General features: G+C 40.4%; 1 protein-coding gene and 1 pseudogene across 2 annotated transcripts in view; one reads left to right on the plus strand and one right to left on the minus strand.

Annotated features, from left to right (window-relative positions):
- SBNO1 (strawberry notch homolog 1) overlaps positions 1–26,882 on the plus strand; it is a 45,532-nt gene that overhangs the window by 11,883 nt on the left and 6,767 nt on the right. For both annotated transcript variants that reach the window (XM_018557391.1, XM_018557399.1), the window contains exons 5-29: positions 1,834–1,934; positions 2,722–2,809; positions 5,566–5,726; positions 5,817–5,950; positions 6,146–6,236; positions 6,325–6,486; positions 6,656–6,791; positions 6,869–6,974; positions 8,803–8,956; positions 9,307–9,489; positions 9,574–9,671; positions 10,165–10,316; positions 10,429–10,632; positions 16,999–17,172; positions 17,270–17,463; positions 17,623–17,754; positions 17,831–17,966; positions 19,541–19,653; positions 19,851–19,922; positions 20,688–20,787; positions 21,218–21,292; positions 21,879–22,025; positions 22,113–22,207; positions 22,808–22,900; positions 25,790–25,927. In XM_018557391.1, the coding sequence (XP_018412893.1) occupies positions 1,834–1,934; positions 2,722–2,809; positions 5,566–5,726; positions 5,817–5,950; positions 6,146–6,236; positions 6,325–6,486; positions 6,656–6,791; positions 6,869–6,974; positions 8,803–8,956; positions 9,307–9,489; positions 9,574–9,671; positions 10,165–10,316; positions 10,429–10,632; positions 16,999–17,172; positions 17,270–17,463; positions 17,623–17,754; positions 17,831–17,966; positions 19,541–19,653; positions 19,851–19,922; positions 20,688–20,787; positions 21,218–21,292; positions 21,879–22,025; positions 22,113–22,207; positions 22,808–22,900; positions 25,790–25,927 (3,239 nt within the window). The remainder of the gene's footprint in view (positions 1–1,833; positions 1,935–2,721; positions 2,810–5,565; positions 5,727–5,816; positions 5,951–6,145; positions 6,237–6,324; positions 6,487–6,655; positions 6,792–6,868; positions 6,975–8,802; positions 8,957–9,306; positions 9,490–9,573; positions 9,672–10,164; positions 10,317–10,428; positions 10,633–16,998; positions 17,173–17,269; positions 17,464–17,622; positions 17,755–17,830; positions 17,967–19,540; positions 19,654–19,850; positions 19,923–20,687; positions 20,788–21,217; positions 21,293–21,878; positions 22,026–22,112; positions 22,208–22,807; positions 22,901–25,789; positions 25,928–26,882) is intronic.
- LOC108787215 lies at positions 11,121–13,754 on the minus strand (annotated as a pseudogene).

The following is a 26,882-nucleotide window of genomic DNA, read 5'->3' on the forward strand; positions in this document are numbered from 1 at the left end:
GCATTTCCGAGGGCTCTGACAGGAGAAGGGGGGGGGGGCACTGCAGTGTGTGTGTCAGTGCAAAGGGTTTTAGGAGATCCTGTCACTTTGCCCTAAATAGGCCCAAGTGACATGTTTTAAGTGCCCTGCTGATACCAGGCTATGTACCCTTTTAATACGTAAGAGGCATGCTTTGAGGGGGTCTCCGAAAAAGGGCAAAGCTCCTATAGTACCTGTGATTGACACTGGTGGGTACCAGTCTTTACGGCTTTGCCTATGCCAAAGAGGTGCTGGCAATGAGCGGGTGTTTTTGTGCACGCTACATGCACACAGATTGCCATCAATACCCTGTGAAATGTGCTTGCTTAAAAATGTTTGCATGAACAAAATGTGAAGTCATTTATGTAATGCACAAAATATTTTGCTTAACCAACAACTTCATAGTTTAGTACTTGGGAAGGTCTCTGTAACTGAGTCACAAGCCTCATCCACCCAATGATTTATTAATGACTTCACTTTCACTACTATATTCTACAGCTATACACAGGAAGAACCCACCACAAGGGACGCTGCTACAGATATTTTTAAATGTTTTGAATAGCATCAGTAAGGGAGTTGATCTGGTGATACTGTCCTTACCTGTGGCATGTTTAAGGGCTTGTTCACACCATGTCCGGATTATGTCCAGAACAGTTTGTTCCCGGACCGAAAAAAGCATTCTAATGTATCCCTATGGTATTTCTGGGCTCTGTTCCCACCTGCGCAGTCTGTTCAGTCCAGACAAAAAAAATAAAGCTTGTATGATTTTCTCTGGTACGGAATGCGATGGAACGCTTGGAAACGCACTGGGCTGCATCTGAAAGCCCATTTTAAGATTTAAAAAAACCAGCACCAGAACGCTGTAAAATCGCACTGCGCTTGCAGATCTGCTCCAGACATGGTGTGAACATACCTTAAGCCTTCCAGCATTTTGACCGGACCACAGGCATAATGTGCCTTGCGTTCCCGTGCAACAGATCGCATTGCGGCTGGAGGGCGTGGCTATGTTGCCATTCACTTCAATGGACCGCCATGCCCCCTCCTGCCCCACAACATACTGAGCTGGCCACAATGCGATGCAGTGCGTTCTGTCCACAATCTGGCTGGAACGCACTGCATCTGGTGTGAACGAGGCCTTAGTGTCAACCTATTTACCAAAATCTGAATATTTGTAAATGGTTTAAGTATATAATATTGTATCTTGCTTGAGGTTTTCATAACTTGTAATATATGCGCATGCTTGCTTGGAACGACATTGTTTTGTAGTATTGAAAAATAAATTGTTTGTTGCAGAAATTGTCATTTTTTCTCCAAAGGTGGTAAGTGCCACCAAACCAGGTAAGGGATATATTTTCTTCTGGTGTAGGCTTTTTGGTTTTGTTTTTTTGCACAACTTCATGAATGTTTATTCACGTGGATTTTTTTGGGTGAACATTGGCTTTAAGTATAGTGTTGACATCTCTACCCTTCCTCCTATGAAATATTCCCTAGGCATGGAAGCAGATTGCTTTAAACCTATTTTATTAAAATCCGTAGTTGTTGGCCCATGTCTCCTGGAGACTAATTCAGTTTAATGTCAACTGATAGCTTTCAGAAACAGTCCCATGGGCCATTTTAATTGACTTTTTTTTTTTCAATTAACTGATATGTTAGCTTATTTGAGGAAGGGATAGATGGAAACAACTTAATATGCACAATATATTTTCTGGGTAATTAGAAACATTTAGATAGGCTACTGTCTGAAAACATCACACATTTATTCACTTTGTTTGCTCTGCTTTTTTTCTGATGTTTTAACTTGACATTGTGTTCCAGCTGAGATGATCAATGGTGCAAAGAAAGATATTACTAATAAGGAAGTGACAAGAATTTGGATCAATGATGACATTAAGATGAGAAGCTTTTCACCAACTAATGTAAGTTGAGTCAAATTTTAACTCTGTATTGTCATTGTTCATTTTGTTTGCTGGAGACTTCTTTTTGTCAAAACTGTGCTCATAGGTTGACCACTTAAATAAGAAACTTGAACCTTTTTTTTTTTTTTTTAAATCTTCTGTTGTTGGCCAATTGCCCTGCAGACATGTTTGCTCAGCCTTAATCTAGCTGTGCACTGGTAGTTTTTTCGTACTGAGGTTCATACAAAAAATCTCGTCCGAACATTTGATAATGGCATGAGTTGCCAACTGTTTGAATTTGATTGAGTTTAACATTTGTTTTTGGAATAAATGCAGTTTCCCGAGTGAAAGCCATTTTTTAAATTAAGTTTTTGTCTAAGTTTTCTAAAGTTTGTGTAAAAATTGCCGTCCTGCTCCTTCAATTTTTCTTTTTTTTTCCTATCATTACTATCGATAGCAATTGTTTGACCCTATTGGCAAAAAAAATAAAAATCTAATGAACATACTGGAAACAGGTCGTGTTTTTTTCTAACTGTGTAGACTTGATTTTAGCTTTGTGTCTTGGGACATTTAATGCTCCGTTTCTGGGCACACCCTTTTTGTTTTTTCCCCTCTGTGAGATTGGGGAGCCGGATTTTGACTCATGGTTTCTGTTACATTGGCTTATTGGGTTACTTTATTTTAACTTTGTAACTAAAATTTGGAAATATAGTCTATTTTTGCTCCTTTTAGTCTCATCCAGGATACAGAGTTTAATACCTTAACAAAACCTTAGTAATTTTTTTTTCTTTTTGTTAACTGTTTGCAGAAAGTTAAAGAGGATGACGAACCAGAGGAAGAAGATGAAGAAGAGATGGGCCATGCAGAAACCTATGCTGAATACATGCCAATAAAACGTATGTTATTCCTAGTTTGTAAATTTTCATACTGCTTAAATAGTTTGTTATATCACGTTACTATTGACCGAACAGGGGTTTCAACCTCCAACAGGTGTTTGCATTTCTTTATCTGATGGGGACCCATTACTTTTGAACCCTTGGCTAGGCTTAACAGAATAGCTCTCCCTAAAAAAGGCAAATCCTTCCTGTATTTTAAAGGTTTTCACTAAAGAACACAGGGCAGATGTTTGTATTCTGTTTCTTTTTGCAGCCTGTAAAACAGAACTCCAGACATCACTACAATAACCTTTAAATTAAATACAACTGTTTTTTCATGGCAAAACATTTTCCATTTTAGACAGCCTTGAATTAGACAGCTATTCCACACTGCATTGGAAGGTAGGTGACACCAGTATTGGCCTGTTTCAGACTTGCAGCGTCACATTGCTGAGTCCTTGTACTACAAAGACGCAACAAGGACTGCAGCATGAAATAGTAGAGCCATTCTACCATTCTACATTATGCATAGAAATATGTGTAATGTATAAGCAGAAGATGCAGAAAGCTGTGTTGACATGGAAGACTAAGCCTGACACGAATGGGATCAGGGCAAATTTCCAACTTAATAATCTGTGTGCTGACAAAAAAAACTCTTTTAAAAATAAAAGGAGCATGCCATCGGAACAAATAACGCTAGTTTGCCTGATAGCAAGCACATCATATCCTGCTTCTCTTAACTGAAAGCTGGAGCTCTTTGGCTTGATTTCAAACTGTAAGACAAGTGAATACTTTGAATTATGGGATGCCCAGGATAATATAAAGCTTTGCTTTTTTTTCCTGGAGACAGTTTGCTTTAAAGAAAACCTGTTTAAGAAATATAGAGGCTGTGGTTGCTATCAAAAATACTAATTGCTTGGCTCTCATGGTCCTTCTTCCTTCACCACAAGTACAAGGACTTTCCTGATCTTCCTACCTTGGAGGTCGGTAACTGCAAGTGTTAAACCCACTCAGGCAGTACAAAAGCTAAGCAACTAGAATTTTCAGAAGATCCGCAATGGCAGCCCCTTTTAATGGACTTTTTTTTTCACCTAGTGTTTCTTGGTAAAGGCTTGCATTAAAGGCCCTTGCCTACAAAAAAAATATTTGGTTACTATTACACATTTTCATTCGGCTGGTTCATAGTCACTTTCAATAAAAGTTCTTAATCCTAATTCACACCTAGGCGTCAGCGTTTCCGCACATTTTCCCTTTGCACGTTTTTTCGTGCTTTTCACATGTTTGTGAGTTTCCCCCTAAATGCGCGTTTTGGACGTGTTTCTGCATATGGGTGTGTTGAGTGTTGTCCAATGAAAAGAAGTCCTGCCCATGACATAATAAACTTCTACACATTAGCCAAGGGTTAACAACATCAGCCTTTCAGCAGCTGTGGAACTACAAGTCCTGTGATGCATATAAAAGTCTGTACACCCAGAAAAGAAACAGGCATGACACCCAGAGGTAGCTGCATACTGGCATTTGTAGTTCCACAACACCTGGAGATCTACAGCTGCACAGACCTACAATAGCCACACAGGCAAGCAGAAACATAAGCTACAACAGTATCACAACAAACTTTAGATGCACCACATGCCACACGTCACATGCACATGTTTTACCTTTGCTGTCCTTCAGGGATGTAGGGAACGATTCCCATTCTGGCCTAACCTGGCATGCAATTTGTATACAAGCCTGCCTCCTCCTTCCTCTGTTTTTATAAAGGGGTTGCGCAGGTCATACAGGCATGGTTGTGCCTGTATTGGACTTCTAAATGCCTCAGAATCAACATTTTGCAGACATGAATCGGCCATTTTGTTTCTCCGTGTGCTTTGCAGGTGATCTTCCACAATGTATATGCGCCTTAAAAACGCACGTTCTTTCTGCACAAAAACCTGTCTAACCACTAAGGTTAAAAGCAGAGGTTTGGATACACGTCTTCTGCAGAAAATGTGAAAGCCGCACAGCCACGTCAAGGCACCTCCATATAGTGCGGTCCTAACTCTAAACTATGAGTCTCCATTTTGGAGCACATGGGGCAAAATATTAAATTGGGTGCAGGTTTGTCAGGAGGAAGCCCAACCTCCCTTAAAGGCACAGGTACGCACAAGGGACCCCGCACATCACAACGGCAGCTGAGACCCCCCCCATGCGTCACTGCACCAAATCAGTCAAGCAAAACAAATGACAAACGCACTCATCAATTCGTTACCACCTTTACAGCAAGGTGCACACGGAAGGGCTTAAACAGAAAAAAGTTTCCAGGCACACTCGCCAGCATGCAAAAAAACCTGTCTAACCAATAAGGTTAAAAGCAGAGGTTTGGATACACGTCTTCTGCAGTAAATGTGAAAGCCGCGTCAAGGCACCTCCTTTTTCTGTTTGAAGCCCTTCCGTGTGCACCTTGCTGTAAAGATGATAACGAATTGATGAGTGCGTTTGTCATTTTGTTTTGCTTTCTGCACAAAAACCCCACATGCACGTTTTTCATTGAAATCTATGGAGCACAAACGCGCTGAATCTGCCTGAAAGAAGCCCATGCTCCTTTTTCCAGCGTTCAGCGTTTTTACAGCTTGCTGCTAAACTCTCAGGTGTGAACAGGGGCCATAGAATTGAATCGGAATTCTTGTGTTGTGTGTTTTGACGCTTAAGCTTTCAGCGTCAAAATGCCCAGGTGTCAACAGGGACTTAAGCAAAAACATACATAAATGTATTTTATTTTTTCTGTCCCCATACATTAGTTAAAGTTGGGCTGCGGCATCCGGATCCTGTTGTAGAAACTAGCTCCCTCTCCAGTGTGACGCCTCCAGATGTTTGGTTTCAGACTTCTATCCCTGAGGAATCCATTGACCATGGCTGGCTATCTGCTCTGCAGTTGGAAGCTGTAACCTATGCTGCACAGGTTGGTTACAAACTTTGCAAATAATTACATAAGGTACATTTTTAATATTAATTTCCCTTTGCTGACAGTACATTGTTCTTGTTTATAAAGCAACATGAAACTTTCCTTCCTAATGGTGAGAGAGCTGGATTTTTAATTGGAGATGGTGCTGGCGTTGGAAAAGGAAGAACCATTGCTGGAATCATATATGAAAATTATTTGCTAAGTAGGAAAAGATCTCTGTGGTAAGTTAAATATGAACTAACATTACTTAACCTCTTCCATAAGTTGACTAGATTCTGCCTTTGGTCACATTGCTGTGCACCTTTATCTTAAGATGACACATACATGGTGATGCTAATGGTAGAGATGTATAGATAACTGATCATTAGCTCTAGAATATTTGGATATCATATCCTCTAACAGGTTTTGTTCTGCAGGTTTAGTGTGTCAAATGACTTGAAGTATGATGCAGAAAGAGATCTGAGAGATATTGGAGCAAAAAATATTTCGGTCCATTCTTTAAACAAGGTTGGTCAAATGAATTCTGTAGACCATATCAAATTATTTCATTACATCTTGCACTAAGGTTTACTAAGTTTGTTTTCTATCTCTACAGTTTAAATATGGTAAAATCTCATCAAAACATAATGGAAGTGTGAAGAAAGGTGTTATATTTGCTACCTACTCTTCTCTGATTGGTGAAAGTCAGTCAGGGGGTAAATATAAAACTCGTTTAAAGCAGCTTCTTCATTGGTGTGGAGGGGACTTTGATGGCGTTGTATCCTTTTAATTGACCAGATTTCACGTCCCTATATTTTATTTATTTTTTTAATCTGTCCAATGTATATGACAAATTCACACATGTTTTGTGTACAAAATAAGTTATGGCAGCTAAAGAAATATGTCCATTTTCTTTTGTTGTTCCTTAATTTGTTAATTTCAAACAGATTGTATTTGATGAATGTCACAAGGCTAAAAATCTTTGTCCAGTTGGTTCCTCAAAACCAACTAAGACTGGCTTAGCGGTGTTGGAGCTACAGAACAAGCTGCCTAAAGCCAGAGTTATATATGCTAGTGCCACAGGTATGTGCATTATTGTTAGCAAGATGATAAACCACATCTTTTCACTTCACCATTTTTACGAAGCTCTTGTCCTCCAGGTGCCTCTGAGCCAAGAAATATGGCTTATATGAGTCGTTTGGGAATTTGGGGCGAAGGTACTCCATTTAGAGAGTTTAATGACTTCATCCAGGCAGTGGAAAGAAGGTAGGGTTGTGTACTTTTATAGTTCTATAACTGAATAAAATGTATTCTGTTTTCCTATTTTGATCATCTGTATTGGCAAAGCTTTTAAGTGAAGTTAGATTATGTATGTATGACTAATTTCAATAAAAGGAACCCTAAAACATGATAAGCTATTTAGCACTATGTTGCTGATATTTGTTCCCCCTCCTTTACCATTCACTTTCCTAAACCATACCTTGTGTGGCCAAACTTATGCTTGGTGCTTTTCTGATTGACTTGGCCAAATTGCGTCTGAATAGACAATACAGTTACATGACTAATTTATAGCGTGTTGTACGGATTTACAGTGAGATCTATGAAGCTTCCACTCTCGATGTAAAGCAGCAGCAGTATATGGCATATGATTTAATCTTTAGTTTTAAAGAGCCAAGATAGTTGGTGTATTAAAAACAGGTACATGTTTTGATTTAGTTTAGTTACCCATTTTCTAATCTGTATACTGCCTGCAGTGCCAGGCTTGCACATAATAGTGTCTATTGCTGTAATGGGCAGCCTAACTGGCCATTTGGGTGGTGGGGAGTGCTCTCCTGATATTATATGTAGACATTCGTGTATTATGTTGGAGCTACAGAACAAGCTGATTAAAGCCAGAGTTATATATGCTAGGAAATCTGCAGACAGCCACCAATGGTCTGCACATGCATACTTTATGCACTAAAGGTACTGAACATGCTGCATAAACAAAAAGGTTTCTTCTATCTCTCCTCCCCCCCCCCCCCCCACAGAATGTCCCCCCCCCCCCCGCCACCTCAGATTTGCCATAATGATCTTATAACTAGTGAAGCTGGAAGAGTAAAATCCTTCATCCAGGTGGGGTGGAGTTAGGACCTCAAGCAAGGAGTCTTAGTAGACCTAAGCTAGCCCTTACATCTACCCACGTGCATGCATTTGTACATCAAATAATCAGTGGAAGTCAGGATAGACCTGAGCCTTCAAACCCGATTCTTGTAAGGAATAAGGATAAACCTCTTATCAGTAGTTTTTTCAGCTTTTATTTTTCAAGTGGATAATTGTACACTTGTTTCTGAAGAAACTCACTTATTGCTGTGTCAAGTTCTATGAGAAAGTTGGTGCATGCAAAGTCCCTTGATTACCTTCCTGATGTCTTGAAGGCTCCACACCACAGGTTGCTCTGTTATGTAAATACTGCCAATCAGTAAGAAGTTTGCGCTTTTTCTTGTGCTCTTCTACCTTCCATAGCTCTTGGCTCCTCAGTGTGATGGGAGACAAACCAGTTGCTTTGTATGGAGGCAACAAGGCCAACTGTCAACTTCCTAGTGTAAGGCTACATTCACACCTACCAAGTAGGAGCATTTAGGGATACCTGCCCCATATATGCCATTCAAATGCGGCAGCTGTCACCCTTCAAGTTAATGATCGGGTGACAGTGGCCGCATCTATAAGCAGCAGTGCATTGGAACTCTGCATGTAATCGTATGTGATATGATTACATGCAGTTAGGAATAGATCACTATCCCTGGAAGCACAATTGATACGTTCAGGGATAGTGATCTCTTCCTAACCACATGTAATAGTATTACGATTACATGCAGAGTGCTGGTAGACTTCCGCTTTCAAATGCTGCTTCTGAACAGCATATTTGGGATTCCTGTGGCAGGAACCCCTAAGCACACCTACTTAGTAGGTGTGAATGAAGCCTAAGTTAGTATTTTCTTGTTGGAGCACCTTAAGTTTTGGAGTGTTATGGAAATTAGGTTACAGAGTATCAGACAATTATTTTACTGTGTTGTACATTATTACATTAACCCTCAACCTTCATTTATTTTAGGGGTGTGGGTGCCATGGAAATTGTTGCCATGGATATGAAACTGAGAGGCATGTATATTGCAAGACAGCTGAGCTTTACTGGTGTGACCTTCAAAATTGAAGAAGTTTCTCTCAGCCACCATTATGTAAAAATGTACAATAAATCTGTGAAAATGGTAAGGAATGTATTTTATATAAAATGTTATTTGCTGGTGTTCAGCACATTATTTTACGTGTGTGTGTAATTCTGGTTGCACTGTAAGCTGCTATCTACAGGCTGATTTCTGGAATACAGTGAATTTTGTAAGCTACAGTATAGTTAAAAAAAAGATAACACCACCCTTGTGACCCTACCGCTCCCTTCTGGTCATTACACTAAAATACTTTGTACCTAAACTGCTGCTCTAAGATCCCTCAGTGGTCAGTCCGGGGATATCTGCATAGTGGTAAAATCATTTATTTTTGGTTTTACACATGAAGACTCATTAACTATAACTAACTAAGCTATTCTTTTTCATCTCTCAAGTGGGTGTTGGCCAGAGAGAGGTTTCAACAAGCTGCTGATTTAATTGATGCTGAGCAACGAATGAAGAAGTCAATGTGGGGTCAGTTCTGGTCGGCACATCAGAGATTTTTCAAATACCTCTGCATTGCGTCCAAAGTCAGGAGAGTTGTCCAGCTTGCTCGTGAGGAAATAAAAAATGGAAAGGTAAGCTCAGTGTTTGTTTGATATTCTAGTTAAATGCATTTGCCACAGTCAATGTAACTTTTTTAAATTTTATTTTTTGTTCAGTGTGTGGTTATTGGTTTGCAATCCACTGGAGAGGCAAGAACTCTGGAAGCTTTGGAAGAAGGTGGTGGAGAGCTGAATGATTTTGTGTCTACGGCAAAGTGAGTTCCATGTTTATCTTGCTGTCTGTCCAGATATGTATGTAGAACCAAGTTCAGATATGAATTGTATTGTTAATAATTTGCCACATCTACCATTGCCACATCCATTATTTCTAAAGTACTTGTTCGCTCAAAATAGGTTTGTTTAGGCATTCTAGAGTCTAATCGACAAAACAATCCGATGGGGAGAATTCCCCGTCAGGGTTGAAACGATATACATTACCCTTTCCCAGAAGCGTATATTCAGCTTTTTTCCCCCCTACTCGGGCTATGGATTTTCCAGTGCTGTCATATGGGATTAAGCACAGTTTGTGGTAGGCTTAATTTTTAAATCACTTGTATCCTATCACTTTCAGCAACCTACTTGATGGTAGGACTATGTACTGTTTGGTCCCATGTTGATTATGGGTTAGATATATGGCGCTGCTCGAGATCGAAGTCACTAGGGTTTCAGTTTCACATTTACTAATGCATTCACCTTTCATGTTTTTAGAGGGGTATTTCAATCTCTAATTGAGAAACATTTCCCTGCTCCTGATCGAAAGAAACTCTTAAACCTGTTAGGAATCGACTTATCAGCACAAAGCAATAACAATTCTCCCAGAGACAGTCCATCTAAAGACAACAAAACAAAGAAGAGGAAAGGTGGGTCTATGTTCTTCCTGCTTTATACATGTTACTCTTAAGGGTTCTTTTGGTTTAATGTAAAATCCAGTTTCTTCCTCCTGTCATGCTGCATGTTACATCTTTGTTGTAGGTGAGGAGTTGTCACGTGAAGCCAAAAAACCACGCAAAACAGGTGGACTTGCTGGTAGCAGCTCAGATGAGATGGACAGCGAGTCTGATGCATCTGATAAGGAAGCAGAGAGTGAAAGTGAAAGCTTTAAATCTGTAAGCTCTGGGGATGACGAAGATGATTTTAACCCTTTTAGGGATGAATCTAGTGAAGATGATGAAGATGGTGAGTGCTGTTTGTCAATGGAAAATACAAAAATTGGGCTCTCAATTGTAGGGGGGTTTCTTGGCCTTTATACACACCACTGAAATAAGTCCAAGCAATTAAATTAAAATTCCCCTATAGTGTTCACTGCTGGGCTACACACTTTATATTCTCTGTAATTGTTTCTAGCTTGGCCTTTTATGAAAATGCATTAAGATAAAAAAAATATATATTTATTTAATAATATTAAGGGCTATACTTACGCCTTTTGCCTTTGACATTAGAACCTAAACCGTTTGGTGCAAAGCAACTCAATGTGCTGCCCCCCCAACTGCCAATTTTAGATTTATTTAGGAAATGGTTTGCACATAAACTTTAATTGGAAAAAATCTCCCTGAATTACAAAAGTCAACGAGATAGATGCAATATACCACAGTGAGGAAAGTGGTGTGCGAGCTGGACGTAAGGCAATTCATCCTGAGGGGCAATCTGCAAGGTGCCGCAGTGTTTCACAGAGATGAAGAATTGTATTGCTTTCTCCTGAAAACAACTTTCTGTGCTCCTGGCTTTCCCCCCCGTGGGTTGGGACAGGACTGACTAGCACCCTACACAAAGGACAACTGTCTGCATTGCTGAATACAGTAATGATCTTATATCAGCCTGGGCATTTCACATCCATAAGGTAGGAGTTGGGGCTCAGGGCCAAACTCCTTCTTCTACCTCATCTTCTCCTCATCGGAGGATGGATGCAGTAAATCTTTGGCCAAATGCAAAGCTCTCCCTTGTGGACATCAACAAAATGTGCTGTTCTAATGTCTCCTGAATTAACTTTTTGTCAGCATAGTGTACTTTCAGGAAGCACATATTGGGTTTTAATAGTATTTTTCTAGATTGTTCATTAAAGGACACTAGACCAGATCATAGAACACTGGGTTATTTAGCTGCCTACAAGAGGAATTGGACACTGACAAACAAGAAAAAAAAGCTGTTGTTCAGTCAAGTATTTGCATTCCCCATTATTAATTTTTTGCTGGGGTCCTTGGAGAATGGACATTGTTTCTCCTAGGAGAAAAGCCAAACCCTTTTCTAGTTATTTGCTTTTATCAAAAAAAAAATTTTCTTCAATCAAGATCCTTTTTGTTTAGCTGCATGCTGAGCTCATTAATGTGGCTATCCAGATCTGCTAATCTCGGCTTCGCATTGCAGGCTGAACTTGCCATGTGGGGCCTGCTTGTAACGTGACCTTCGGGAATGATGTTCTGCCAGTGGCGCTTCCCAGGCACCTAATGCACTGGTTTGTTAGCTGCAAAGTGTATTACAGTTCCATGGCTGTGACCCTGTTCTCTGAATCTTCACTTGGAGTATACCTGCTACAGTGGGGAATTGTATATGTAATGTTATATGCTCACTGGATTCTGCATGTGGCAGTTTCCTGCTACTACTCTCTTTGCAAAGGTCACAGATCTTCCCTCGGTTTGGCCTTGTTGCTCTCTAACACCTTCCCTGCTTCTGCAGCTGGTTGTTAGTGATAAAGTTCTCCTTGCTGTTCCCATATATTAGCATACTAGCAGTATGTCGGATCCTAAGCACAAAGGAATCAGTCCTCTGGGGGGCTCTCAAGCTCACAATCCTGTAAATGGCTTCAGGACAGCTTGAAAGCCTGGATCACTGTCTCCTACCTAAGTCCACATGCTCCTCAGTCTCCCCTAATTCCCTCAGGTGGGGCTCCTGGGAGGCCAGGGAGGATCAGCCATGCTAGATTTCCCATAACGTCTTCCAGGACAGCATCACGAGATGGAATCTCCTCCCCCACACACAGGAAACACGTCACTTAATCTGTTTAAAAGACCCTCCTCTCCTCCACTCCCTCAGTCTTTTGTGTTTCCTCAGTCAAGCTGGGGAGCGCGTCACAGAACGCTGAGAGAGGACTTCCATGTGGTGAGCCCGGGAAGTCTTCCTTGTATGGCCTGCCTGTGTAAGGCAATAAGTGACGTGTTTCCTGTGTGTGGGGGAGGAGATTCCATCTCGTGATGCTGTCCTGGAAGACTAATGGAAATAGAGTTACCGGTAAGTCCTAACTCTGAATTTTAAAAATAAAAACATGGCCATAATAGCTGATCCATAACATAGGGGCTGTAAGCTTACTTCTACGCCTTCTTCACTAGAGTCTCACATATGTTCTGCAGTTGTCTGAACATTCAGCTGAGGATGAGTCTCAGGATGAGTTACTGCCTGACAAAGCTGCTGATTCCATAGCTGGGTTTTTAAAAAAAAAATTATTGCAATAAGTTTTATTACGTTTTGTATACAAAGGAATAAAATACAAGGCATAACACAGCCAATAGAACATTCCTGAAATTACATCCTTACAATAAGGGTAAAGAAAAGATGGGAAGGGGGAAACGTGGGTTGTAGAAAAAGCAAAAACATTTAGTCCGTATATATGCATAACTGGTTCGAAAACTCGGGCATCATCGGGCCATTAACTATGTCAGAACAAGTTTGCCTATGGTTCCGGTTATCCCTTCAGCTAAAAGTAATGCTCTTTTATCTTGAGCCTCCCTATTGAGGATACAGAGGGTAAGCGGACAAAGATGACTAAGAGGAAATAAATAGTAAAACAAAACAGGCAAAAGACCTCACCATGACCGAGGGTCCTCCCCCAGCCTTTCCCAAAGCTGCTCCGACCAGTATCTCCAATAGAAACTATTATTCCATCGATTAATCACACAGTGGATTTGAGATACAGATATTCAGGGGTGGTGGTCAAATGGTCCAAGCACGCCCAGATGTGGGAGAATTTGTCCAACGCATCTGGTCTTGTGAATCGCAATTCTTCCACTTCATGTATGTGATCTATTTGTCGGATCCATTCGGCTAAGGAAGGTGGTCTGACTTCTTTCCAACTCCTTGGGATAATTGCTCAAGCCGCATTAATCATATGCTTGAGCAATGATTTAGGAGGCGAGCGCTGAAGATCATCCAACTCGTGTAGGAGAGTTGCAGGTGAGTATTGCACAGGTTGTACAAGTTACCTGAGACGATAATATAAATTCTCCAGTGTGTTGAGAGAGGACAGGTCCAAAAGACATGCAGGAGGGAGCCAACTTCTGTCTTGACATCTCCAGCATGTGTCGGTACATCTGGGTCAATCCTATGCAAAATTTGGGGGGTCCTATACCAGAACGTCAAAATCTTGTAGTTAGTTTCTTGAGTGCGGCTACTTATGGAGCTATTGTGGACACTAAGGCACATGTCTCGCCAGTTCACATCTGACAGGGGAGTGTGTAAATCCTTTACACACAATACACTGTCTGGGGGAGGGTGGGGAAGATTTGCACACATTTCTTGCACAGCACAGAGCCTGCCATTTCCATGATATGAAGAGGAAAGCAAAATAAAAATGTAAGTTTCTGTGTTCATATACAACAGCTTCATCATATGTCTGCTTCATGTTACCTCGGTGTACATTGCTGTCATAAGTGGAAAAAAAAAAGGCTTTCAATGAGCTTTTCCACCTTTTTTTGCAGTCAAATTTGAGAACCCCTCCACCACCACTATAGGGTTGTGTTCCCAATATATATATTTTTTAGTTTCTTTGGAGCAGGATTATACAAAAGACTCTTATGGGCAGCTTCTATTGCGTTGAAAAGGTGGCAAAAGAGATAAGGGACAGACTGGAGCGACAAGACTGAGACCATGCATTAACATACCGTATTGTCTTGCGATTTTTGACAGACCTGCATGCCTACTTAACAACTGCTAAAATCTGCTTGCACAGTATATACAGGGTTTATTATGGTGAACACAACTCCCCTGACACCCCGTTAACATTGCATAGCAAGGGAGAATTAAGTAGGGTTTTTTTATTCCTGTAATTTTCAGAAAAGAGCATTTAAAAATGGTCATTTTCAGTTTTCAGAGTTAAACTATGTGAATGGGAACATTTAACAGATCTAAAATACATTTAATCCCAATTTGGCTGCCAAAGTGGAAATAAACTTTAAAGGGTATTCATTTCCCAAAACTACAAATGTATATTTTTATATTATATTGAATTAACCTAAGCTCTATCCCACCTTTTAATAGCTATATCAGTCTAGATGTTTGTAGATATACCTATTGAAGATATCCATAGGATGTAGTTCCTCAATGCACACACATTTCACTCAGCCCTTTGAATATTTATTTCCTTGTGTCACCACCATAACAAAGCCACCATTTTGAACTACAACTCGACATCTGAAATTCCCACAATGTAACATCATCTTTGCTTGAGGGAAGCAATGCATGGTGGGATATTTATTTTGTGCTGTGACTTGAGAATTCCTTTTAAGCACCATGTTGACAAAAGACGAACATTTCGAAGTCTTTCACTTTGGCAGGTCCTGCCCTGGAAGCTGTCATATCTGTCATGTCCATTTATCAGACCCTCTGGGTTTGGACATAAATGTCCAAGGAACCTGAAATGATCCTTACTGATCACTCCGTTTTGCAATGTTTAGAGCTGATGATCACTGTTTTGGAATACCTCGTTGATAGCTTAGTGGATCTTGTATTTGTCATCCAAAATGAGTCGCCTGTCTATTAATAACAGGGGACCCTTTGGTTGTAAAACAACAATGCCAGAAATACTTACTGGATATATGCCTTTTGATGGAGAACATGTCCTTGGTGCCTCTGGACAACTTTATCACGCATGTCAGTGGAACAAATTAGTTTCTTTTCTTTTTTTTTTCCCTGGCCTCCAAGCCCAAATCTAAATCAGGGAACCACTTCCATCATAATCCACCTGGACCACAAGGATCTTGCATGCATCTGTAAAAGACATGGTATCCACTCGGGTTTCAATCTCCGCCTCCACCTCGTTTCATGTTGTCACATCTGCCAACTTCTCTGCAAAGACTAACAGATCTTCATGCTGCTTTGGCAAAGCTATTGTCTCAAGGAATCAGTCCTTGTTCCAAAAGGGGAACGATTTCAAGGTTTCTGCTCAAACCTGTTCTCCAAGCTAAAGGGGGCATTCACCCCATCCTGTATCTGAAAGCATTCAATGTCTTAGCTCTAATGCAGAATTTTTGCATGGAATCCACCAGTTCATAGTTTCTCTGCATTAGGACAACTATTTGGCCTCTGGATATAAAAGGATGCATACTTGCATATCACCATCTTTCTAGTGCATCGGTGCTACCTTCAGCTGTGGGTACACAACGCTATCAGTTTGTAGCCCTACGCTCAGAGGGCATTCCCAGAGATTGATGCCTATATGACCTCCTGCTGAAAGAACAGTCAGTTCAGACTGTCAATATCCAACACACTGTTCAGACTACAAAGATTCAATTGGATACTGAACCTTCAGAAGTCAGTGCTAGAACTGACCCACGACTGAAGTATGTGGGTCTTGTTTTAGATGCTGCTCAGTCCAGAGTTTTTTTCTTCCATAAGAGAAACTCCATACTCTCTGCTCCCAAGTTTGTATTGCACAGTCCAGGAGCCAACCAACTGTCCACTTTTTGAATAAGAGCTCTGGGTTTAATGGTAGCCTAATTCAAGGCAGTCACATTTGCCCAGTTCCACTCTAGAATGTTGCAACAACATTCTAGCTGCTTTGGATGAGGGAGATCATTCTTTGGATAGTCCAATTAAATGTGCCAGACAGCCAAGGCCAGGCTATCTCTGGCCTGGTGACTTGGGAATTCAGCCCTGGATTTGGGAAAATTCCTCCTTCCGTTAACTTGGAAAGTTCAGATGCCAGCCCGACTAGCTGGGGAGGACACCTTTATCGATTAAGGGGACTTTGTCACTGAAGGTAGTCAGTCTGTAAATCAAGATACTGGAACTAAAAGCAATTCTGTTAACCCTAATTAGAGGATGTTGCAGTTGAGCAGTGAAGGGATAAGTTCAGCCAACAACACTTGGACCCAAGGCAATGGTCTCTTTATCCAGAAGTATTTTTTAAAACCTCTGTTTAACAGCCAACAGCCCTTACTGTCCATATCCTAATATTCTGGATTATTATGTTGTAGGCCTAAAAAGTATCTTTTAGGGTGTCACTTGAGACTCTCTTTTTGGTATACTATAACGCTATATACTTTGCTTTCTCTCCCCCGTTTTACAAAATTCCTGCTTTAGCTTGACCAGGGACACCCTACCTTTTCAGGGGAGAATTTTGAACCTGTAATATTTTCATGTACTTAAGACTTCATCATGTGTCTGGTAGGTTCTTGTACCCATATGGTTGTGGCCTGGGATTTGACCAGAAGATCCCAGTGCTGCAAGGCAGAAGTGCTAACCACCAACCTGCTGTGCTGTTCAGTTGCCGTCTTAAGTTTCTTCTTGATGTTCACCTGTGCCCAGTTGCTAAACAAAAACTTTGCATTTATACAGATCCCTGGCTTATTAGAAAAGAACATAAGAAGAGTAAGGATAGAAAAAAGAAAAAGAAAAGCATTGATCCAGATTCCATTCAAAGTGCCTTATTAGCTTCAGGACTTGGGTCTAAACGTCCCAGCTTTTCATCTGTTAAATCTGTTCCCCCAAGTGCTGCTTCCAGCCTTCCAGGTAAGGAATGTTCACTACAGCCCTTTTTATAGATGTTTTTTTTTTGCTCTGTAGTTGTGTTATCCACAATTTTTTTATATATATTTTTTTTTTATTTTCATAGCAAGTAGTGCTTTAGCCACAAACACCAATGCCAGCAACAGTTATGTAACTAGTCAAGATGCGGTGGAAAGGGCCCAACAAATGAAGAAGGAACTGCTGGACAAGCTGGATGATTTGGTAGAAGCACTTCCTCCGAACACATTGGATGAGCTTATTGATGAGCTTGGTGGTCCTGATAATGTAGCAGAGGTAGTTACTTCATCAGTTCTCTGTAAAACCCTGATCAGCTTCCCAGCCTTTATAGAGCCATAAGACTCTACCTAGCAGATTTGGTAATGGCATTGTGTTCACTTGGTATATTGCATCAAGCTAAGGGGTATTATTTTATTTTTTTACCCACCCCTAAAGATGACTGGTCGGAAGGGCAGGGTGGTCAGCAATGATGATGGAAGCATATCGTATGAGTCACGGTCTGAGCTTGATGTTCCTGTAGAAATTCTTAATATCACTGAAAAGCAAAGATTCATGGATGGTGAGAAGGTAAATGTTCCCTGATGTGTTAGTGTTTATACTTGTTTATGAGTAGAGTATATATTAACTTTTAATTGTTTTACAGAATATAGCAATCATCTCAGAAGCTGCCAGTTCAGGAATATCCTTACAAGCTGACCGCAGAGCTAAGAACCAGAGACGAAGGGTACATATGACCCTGGAATTGCCTTGGAGTGCAGACCGTGCCATTCAGCAGTTTGGTAAGTTGAGAATCTCTGGAGAAGATGAAAATGTTTATATTCAAGGCTTATATACTGTATGATCCGACTGTGCTGTGCAATGACTGGGCTATTAACAGATTTGATTACACACATAGATGGAGAGATATGCGCATTCTTGGCATGTCTAACCTCCGTTTATCTTTTCAGCTGTGTAGAACATAAGGCTTGGCTATACAGTAACTATGTGCTAACAAAAGTGATGATTGCATGGCTGTATTTGGATTTTGAATATTGATTTTATATTTTAAGGTATAATGCTTGGTGAAACTGTCACTATAAGCAATGCATCAATCAGAGATTAATAGTGTCTGCAAAAATTAATTGAAGGCCAGTTGCAGAGAATATGTGCAAGATACAAAAAAAGTAGGGTTTTCTATATATCGTTACCTCAGGATTATATCATAAATTAGAAGTAATTTCCTGCGTGATAATGGTCAAGGACTGCTTAGGACCCACAACTGATGTAAACAATTCACCAAGGATGTCGGCCCTCTGACAAGAGCACGGGACCTCCTCCTGACAACATGCCAAAAACAGAGAAAAGGCAACTTTCCCTCGTGTAGTATTAAAGTGAAAAACATTTATTAACAAACAACAATTGATATTCTCGCACAACTCTGAAAACAGTGTGCATCCATATGGTCAGTGACAAACTCCATAACATAAGCTGATCACACAAACCCTAATGGAAACTGTCAGATGGAACTCGCACTAGCTGCTCAGAGTACTGTTGCTGTGGCTGAACGCGTTTTTGGGGACACCCCCCCCCTTTAGAATAGTCTGAGGGGTTTCCACTATCCCCTGAAATGAAATAAGGGTTCGTGCCACTAAGTATTGCAGCAGACTATGATAGAGGATAGTGCGATTTTTGTGTGTGTGTGTGGTCATTTCTCCCTTCTCTCCCAGCTCACACACTCTGCACTCTGCAGTAATTCCTCCCAGCCAAACACAAGACAGGGGGCGTGCCTAGCAGTGATTGCAGGCTGTCACTTCTCCCTCTGCTAACAAATACTGCACAAAGGCATCTCCTTTGGCTAATGACAGGACAGGGGACCTGTCTTATCTACCTTCCAGCCATTGGTCTAGAGGACATTGGCTGGTCCTATACCCAGAAGATCTGTGTGTGGCGTCTGCTCGGCCATCCATATGAACTAAAGAGGATTGCTGAGGAATACAACATGCACTATTGTTTGTTAATGGTTGCAATTGTGATTTGGCTAAAGGGACTTGTATTAAATACCTGGTGCTTCGTTTGTAAGCTCTTTGAGGGCAGAGACTGTTGTGAATGTGCAACTATGTAAAGTGCTGCGTAATTTGTGAGCACTATATAAATACCTATAAGAAGTTCTTCCAACTCTCATACGGTAGTCACACGTGAAAGCCATTTTTTGAGTGAAGGTGGATGCAGAGATTTCCAGTGTCTAAGAATTACTGTCTTTGCCGCGTTCAGCAAGTGTACACCAGGCCCCTTTTTTAAATATGTTTGCCATGTACTAAATGTTTGTAAAACTGTATGTCTATAGAGAGAGATTAATTTAAATTATATTCCACAGGTAGAACGCACAGATCGAATCAAGTTACTGCTCCAGAATATGTCTTCCTCATTTCTGAATTAGCCGGAGAACAACGATTTGCTTCAATTGTTGCAAAGAGATTAGAAAGTTTGGTATGTTTTGCATTCATTTTATACCTGTACTATGTGCATGAGGAATCTTTGTGCAAGATTTCTATTACAACTCCTTCTATGTCCTATTTTTAGTTTTTGTCGTATTTTGGTTTCTTTTATATTCAAAATAATTATAAAAATGTGCATATGTGTGTTTTTCAGTGAAAATGTTCAATGCCTATAATTTTTTAATAAAGGGGGCCTTAACACATGGTGACAGGAGAGCAACAGAATCGAGAGATCTGAGCCGCTTTAATTTTGATAACAAGGTAAGTTTGTGGTTTCCTGTTTTACTTTTATGACTGTATATAAGAATTTGATTCCCAGCCTTTTACTATGGTGTCCTTACTGCAGCACGGCGTACAACAATGTAGCGTATATTGACATGTTTTGGGAGCAATTCATGTAAATGTGACTAGAATTTTCGTGTTCTTTATTATAAATCTGACTAAATACAGTCTTTGCAGCCGGAGACAGCAATATTTTTGCAGCAGATGTTTTTGGGTCAGTAACTATTATAAGTAGGTCTACAAAGCAAAAAAAAAAGGAAGCGGGCCCGGCGACGGAGGAGGGAGCGAGCCAGGCGACGGAGGAGGGAAGACGTAGGAAGAAGAGGCGGACAGGTAAGGAGTATAGAGAGTATATGGTGGGCTCTGCAGGGTCACCCTGAGGTGAGCTATGTGGGCTCTTCAAGGGGTGTAACTAGAAATCACAGGGCCCCATACAAATTTTTGCTATGGGGCCCTGTGATTTCTAGTTACGCCCCTGGCCAAGAGGTATAATTTAGGAGTCGGTTAGAAATATGATGCACTGGACCAGTTTAGAAATACTTGGCTTTAGACCAACAGCAGAGATCTTTCCTAAAAAAAAAAAAAAAAATCAGTTGTCCTTTTAACTAGCACTGCACTATTTCTGACCAAAACGGATACATTTAAATGGGAAAAAAAAAACCTCTTGGCTGATCTTCTACTTGTGGATGATTTCTACCGTATGTTTGTGCTTGTAGTTACTGATGGTATGTCAATTCCTTGCAGTATGGTAGAAATGCTTTGGAGATCGTCATGAAATCTATTGTGAGTTTGGATGCTCCTTTGGTTTCTCCACCTCCAGATTATCCTGGTGATTTTTTTAAAGGTGAGTCCTAGAAGATTGTATGATCAGCACCATCACTTTAAACATTTTGAATTATATAGAGATAATTAATTCCTATTTATGCCTGGCCTAAAACTTTATATATTCAGCCTCTGCCTTCTACTTGTCAGTTTTTGGTGCTCTTTTAACTTGTTGTAATTTATTTATTTTTAATGTATCACTACACAGTAAAGTGGATGAGTAACATACACAGCTTCACATCCATTCATCCATATAGATACATGCATGCATGCATGCATGCTTGCATACATACATACATACATACATACATATTAGGTTTGAAAAAAACATAAAACTGCAATCATATAGAACAGGTTCTGGGGAATCTGATGGGGACCAATGCCCTTACAGTTATTGAGTTCTTGACCTGTCAACTTTTTTTTTTAATCATTTTTTTTATGCTCCATTTCAGATGTTCGCCAGGGGTTAATTGGTGTTGGGCTTATAAATGTTGAAGACCGTTCAGGAATTTTGACTCTTGATAAAGGTATGTTTTATTGCATGCAAAAGCTTTTAGCGTAAGTGTGTTGGGAGTAATCAAAATCTTATTGTAACTGCATGAATAATGGATAAGGCATTGTGCAATCATGCTGGTCAGAAAACCAGAAGTACAGCAGCCTTTAATTTTGTAAGGTACTCTACCTATATAGATGCAGGTCATCTCTCAAAATTGTAATTCTTAATACAAGGCAGTATTGCCCTTCAGATATATAGATTATATATAGAATACCTATATTTAACTTTTACACACACATACCGTGCAAATACAATTTCCTCAAGTTTCTTCTGCGTTAAGCCCTTTGGGCAAGGCTGACAAGCATTTGGCAGGTAAGACACCTTATATTATCACACATGCTTTGATTCATGTTTAGTGACCAAGCAGCAATGGCCTGCACAAACAAAACACTGACCCATAACAGGCCCTCTCATGTACTGTTAAGTGCATAGTGTTCCAAGTGTTCTAGCCAAAATAAATTTATTTTATATATATATTTAAAGACGTAATTTTGCAGAGTGTATTGGATAAGTGGAAATATTTTACATTCCATAAATTGTTTTTGTTTTTTTTACAGATTACAACAATATTGGAAAGTTTCTTAACCGTATTCTGGGTATGGAAGTCCACCAACAGAATTCGCTCTTTCAGTACTTCTCTGACACACTCAGTGCTGTTATACAGAATGCAAAGAAAAATGGCAGATATGACATGGGAATTCTAGGTACTGAAAAACACTTAACCAGCATGCTTTTAGCGTTTCAAACCATTATCTGTACTTTGGAAACATTTGTACCTTTCTTCTGTTCAGATCTCGGCTCTGGGGATGAAAAGGTTTGTAAGGTTGAAGTTAAGAAGTTTCTGACACCAGGATATTCCACTTCAGGCCATGTAGAATTGTACACAGTAAGTTCTGTTTTTAAAATGCTGTTCAGGTTTCTTGTCCCACTTTGTTGTTTTTTTCATTCAAAAATGTTTTTATTACTTTTTAAACAGATATACAAGTAGGTTTGCGCACACTTCAAGTGGCAGTTTCAGAATACAACACATGTATTGTGCATAATAAAATAAAATTATAAAGATGGCTTTTTCCAATTTTTAGAGATGGAAGGTACAAATAGTAGTTTGGATTTTTTTCTGTTGTAAACATAAAACCTCTTAAGTGCTACTTAAGCAGCGAAAAAAATTTGTGGGATTACTATGCCTCTGACAGGCAAATAGGGAAAAGATATGAAAAGAATGGAGCTGTGTGTGGCTAGTCCTCTGCAAACACAGACAAAGCATGACTCATTGGTCTTATCTCGCACAAAATGCAGGTTGTCTAGACAAGGAGATCAGCAGTTTTAACATTTTATAGTAGTAATCTCTGATTTGCTGCCATTATAAACCATAGAAAAGTTTAGGATTTTGTCTGCGGTTCTGAATTTGGGTTCTTACACATTGCTCATGTGCTCTTCCTGGCTACCTAGAAATGATTGACTCTAAACTTGTTCTTTATCGTCACAGATAAGTGTAGAAAGAGGAATGTCTTGGGAAGATGCAACAAAAATTTGGGCTGAGCAAACTGGACCAGAAGATGGCTTTTACTTATCACAGCAGGTAACTGTTTACTTTTTCTGCATGGCTGTGTATTACAGTGCCCCAGTCTTTAATTTTATTGTTGCTGCAAAGAAGGCATTATGTACATCTGCATTTTTCTACCTTTTTGAAAGTTTGTGTGTTTTGGTAATGCTTCGTGGGACCTGCCAGAAATAAAACCATATTCAAGAAGTATAGGAAGAAACTAATGCTCAAGCCAGGATATGAGACTAAAATTCATTTTCCCATAACGTCTTCCAGGACAGCATCACGAGATGGAATCTCCTCATGCTGTCCTGGAAGACTAATGGAAATAGAGTTACCGGTAAGTCCTAACTCTGAATTTTCACTCCAACTCTTTAATAGCTTTTGGGTAACTCCTACAAACTTACCTCCTAGATGGGAGTACAGTACTTTGTTTTAGAGCAGATCTCAACCATGACCCTTTCCTTAAAATGTAAAGTATAGGAACCAAATATGTGTAGTGTACATTAAAGTTTAACTCCTGCCTTACCCTTCATTTTACAGGCTGCTCTCCTACACTGAAATGGCTTAAGCTGATTTTGCTGCACACAGAGCTTCTCACAGTGTGCATTGGAGGCTGCAGCAAGTCTTATAACGCTAACAATTTCCTGGCTTGAGGACTCCTAGCATCACCTAGCTTTCCTTCCCCAGCCTTACTGTCCCTGGCCACCCCTTTTATTCATTGGATTTCAGTTATTTCAATCATGGAGGCTTAGCATCACATGTGGGTTTTAGCAGTCTGCATGCAAATGTAGCCTGCCAAGGAATTCCTACTCCTCCAGACTAACATCCATCAAGGCAGTTTGATATTTGCATAACTCCTCTTTAGAGCCACCCTCTGCTTGTATTGGGGCTGGGGGCTCTTGAGGGGAGTACTGAAGCAAGGTGCTGACATTTTTAGGGGTCCATGTACAGCACCCTGAATGCCTCCCCTTCCTTTTTCCACTTCTCCATAACGTTTAAGAATTTGTTCTGTAGTAAACAGAAGCAAACTAAGCAGGTCTGATAAACTCGCTTGAGGATAACATTGATAACACTGTAGGACAGCACTGGCAGTAGCTACAGGTCTTTTTTCCTTGTCCATAAAGGGACACAGAAAGTAACCCCACTGCAAGGGTTAAGTATTATTCTGCCCGGCGTTGTTCTTTAAATCCGCATTGCTTTTAAGGGACAGCATCTCTTGGACCAGCACTTGACAACATCATAAAGGACTCTACTTGTGGCAAGAGCATCTTCTTTAATGGAAAAAAAAAACCGGAGGAACAGAGTGCAAAGTCGTTTTCTCTCTGTATGTTAAGAAAACATCCTTGTTTGTCTACTCCTATGACTCTCCACTTTTGCATGAGAGTCCTCTGAAGTAAGAACTCCTTTATTCCTTTTTTGGAGAATCCTCACGATGGACATCAGCCCATTGGTCTGGTGAGGAGTCCTGGTCAGTCTTGTATGCAGATCCCGAAACTTCGGCTGATTTGATCTCTAGCATTGGAATATAGTACCGCAGGGTCATCCTATCTGGATTTAGACAATGTCACTGGCATACATCAATCTTCAGGGAGGAACCCTAAGTCTTGCCATGGCAAGAGAGGTAGAACGGCCAGAACTTCACTTTCCAGCCTTGTCAACCATATACATTTCAGGCTTGGGCACTTCCTGTGTCCCTCTATGGACAAGAAAAAAAGACCTGCAGATACTGCCAGTGCTGCCCGTCAGTGCTGTGCAGTGTTATCAATGTTATCCTCAAGCGATTTTATCAGACCTGCTTAGTTCACTTCTGTTAACGACAGAACATCTTATACGTTATGGAGAAGAGGAAAAAGGAAGGGGAAGCATTCAGGGTGCTGTATATGGAAGGTTTCCTCCTGGTCCCAGGAAGTGGTCCCTACACCTACATTTGTTCCAGGACTTGTTTCGCAGATGTACCCTGTTTCCCCCGAAAATAAGACCTGGTTCTATTTTTGGGAATTGCTAAAATATAAGACCTACCCCGAAAATAAGACCTAGTTGTGACCATTTCCAGGGCCGGTGGTTGCATAAGGGGAAACTTGAAGAGCAGCGGGAGAGAATCAGTGGTGAAACGAAGCTAGAGCAAGCGAGGCGGCAGCGGAGGGAGCCGAGCCGCATAAGCCATTGCTTCCTCTATAGCACCGGCTCTTGTCGCAGGCGGAGTGATACCAAATGCACTCTGCCTGTGAGGAATCGATAGCGAAAGCGCGCTTCGCTCATTCTGTCCAGCGATTGGTTACCAAATTGCTCTTGGAAAGGTACGGCACCCCTGATTGCCCTGATCACCCTATTCTTAAATTTAGCAACAGGGCAATCTCCAAGTCTAATTCCTACAATACTAAAAGCTTGATAGTATACTTCTCGCAAGGGGCATCATTGTGCGTCGAAGGCATACTTCACTTGGTATGAGTCTTGGGGCTTCCACTGCAGGAGTTTATTTTTTTCATGGGATAAATTCTCTCCTTTCTGTAGCTGGGTCTGAGCCAGTGTTTTGCTGTTGCCATCATGGGTCAAGTTTCTGCCCTCTCTTCTGTTATAGTGACTGCTGGCCTCTCACTCTTTAAGACCTTAGTACAGGGCATTTTCCAGGTAGTCCCGCTGACTGACTGTTAAGCTCTCCCGCAGTCTTTGACCTCACCATGTTTGGGGATAGTGACTTACAAGATTGCAGTATGAGGATTAGTGTGACAGCTAGACAGCTCTTATTTTTAGGAGAGATCAGTAATGACCACCTCCACGTTTCTCTCATGACAGGACTACTTTAATACCACATAGGGTAGAATGTGGTGTTGCACATTCACAGTTTGAGACTTGGTTATTTTAGCACTGTTTAATTTATTTCCTTTTGCAGTTGGATTTAACTGTTTCTGTTTTCTTTCTCAGATAAGAAACAACAAGAAAACTGCAATTTTAGTTAAAGAAATTAACCCAAAAAAGAAGCTTTTCCTCGTGTACAGACCCAATACTGGAAAGCAGCTCAAACTTGAAACCTTATTAGACTTGAAAAAGAAATACAAAAAGGTAACATTTGCTTGAGTTTTTTTTCTGTTTAAAATACTTTAAGGCTATGAATGTATGTTTTGAGCCTTTAAATACAATGTATCCCCTGACATATTAGTTTCTAAATGTGATCAATTTTGTTTACAAAAAAGTTTTTTTTCCCCCCAAAATATGGAGCCTGTCATTATTAACCTGCCTGAAAAGTCTGGCTGAATTAATTTCATGCTGGTTTATTGATTTGAACACTTCAGTGACTGGCCTGAAACCGATAGGCAAATTTTTGTTTTCTAGCTTCACTTGCTGCATGTTTCTAGATTGTTCTAGAACTGTTACTCAATTTCTTGTAGCCGGAGACTGACCAGTGAATCAAGCGTCATCTTTTTCAGAACACGACCAGCAGTGGCAATCTATGTATTTGTCAGAATAGGGTTCTTTATTTTCTTGCACAATGTGAACAGGCATGTTAGAAAAGGGCTCCAGTGCTCCATAATATATTGCCAAGTAGGTCTGTTATATTTCTGCAGTTATTCTTATGGGAATGGTCCTACACACATGACCTGGAAAGCTTCATTGGTGTGTTAGATTTTGAGGCCATCATTTCTGTCTAATTTATTACAGGCCAGCCTGTTTGTCTCTTGTTTGACCTGTTGTAATATTATTGGCAGCATTGACTTTGGATGGATTATACCACACATGTACATTACCTTGATCAGTGATGTTTAGCAGAATGTTTATTGTAAACATATGTTGAAGCTGCACCCTTTTGTACTGTTTTATTATGTGATTTGCATCTTGCCACGTTTGGCGGGCTTCTGTACTGTTGCGAATATGCTGTGGTCTCCTCACTGAAATCCAGATGGCTATCCCATTGCGTGGACAATTAATACATTTGATGTAGGTGTGCAGGGCAAACTCCATTTGACTAAACTGATTCAGTGGATTACCTTCATTTAAAATGGCATTGGTATAATCTGTG

The sequence above is a fragment of the Nanorana parkeri genome, unplaced genomic scaffold, assembly GCF_000935625.1.
Source record: "Nanorana parkeri isolate BGI_ZX_2015 unplaced genomic scaffold, ASM93562v1 scaffold13, whole genome shotgun sequence".
Taxonomy (NCBI): domain Eukaryota; kingdom Metazoa; phylum Chordata; class Amphibia; order Anura; family Dicroglossidae; genus Nanorana; species Nanorana parkeri.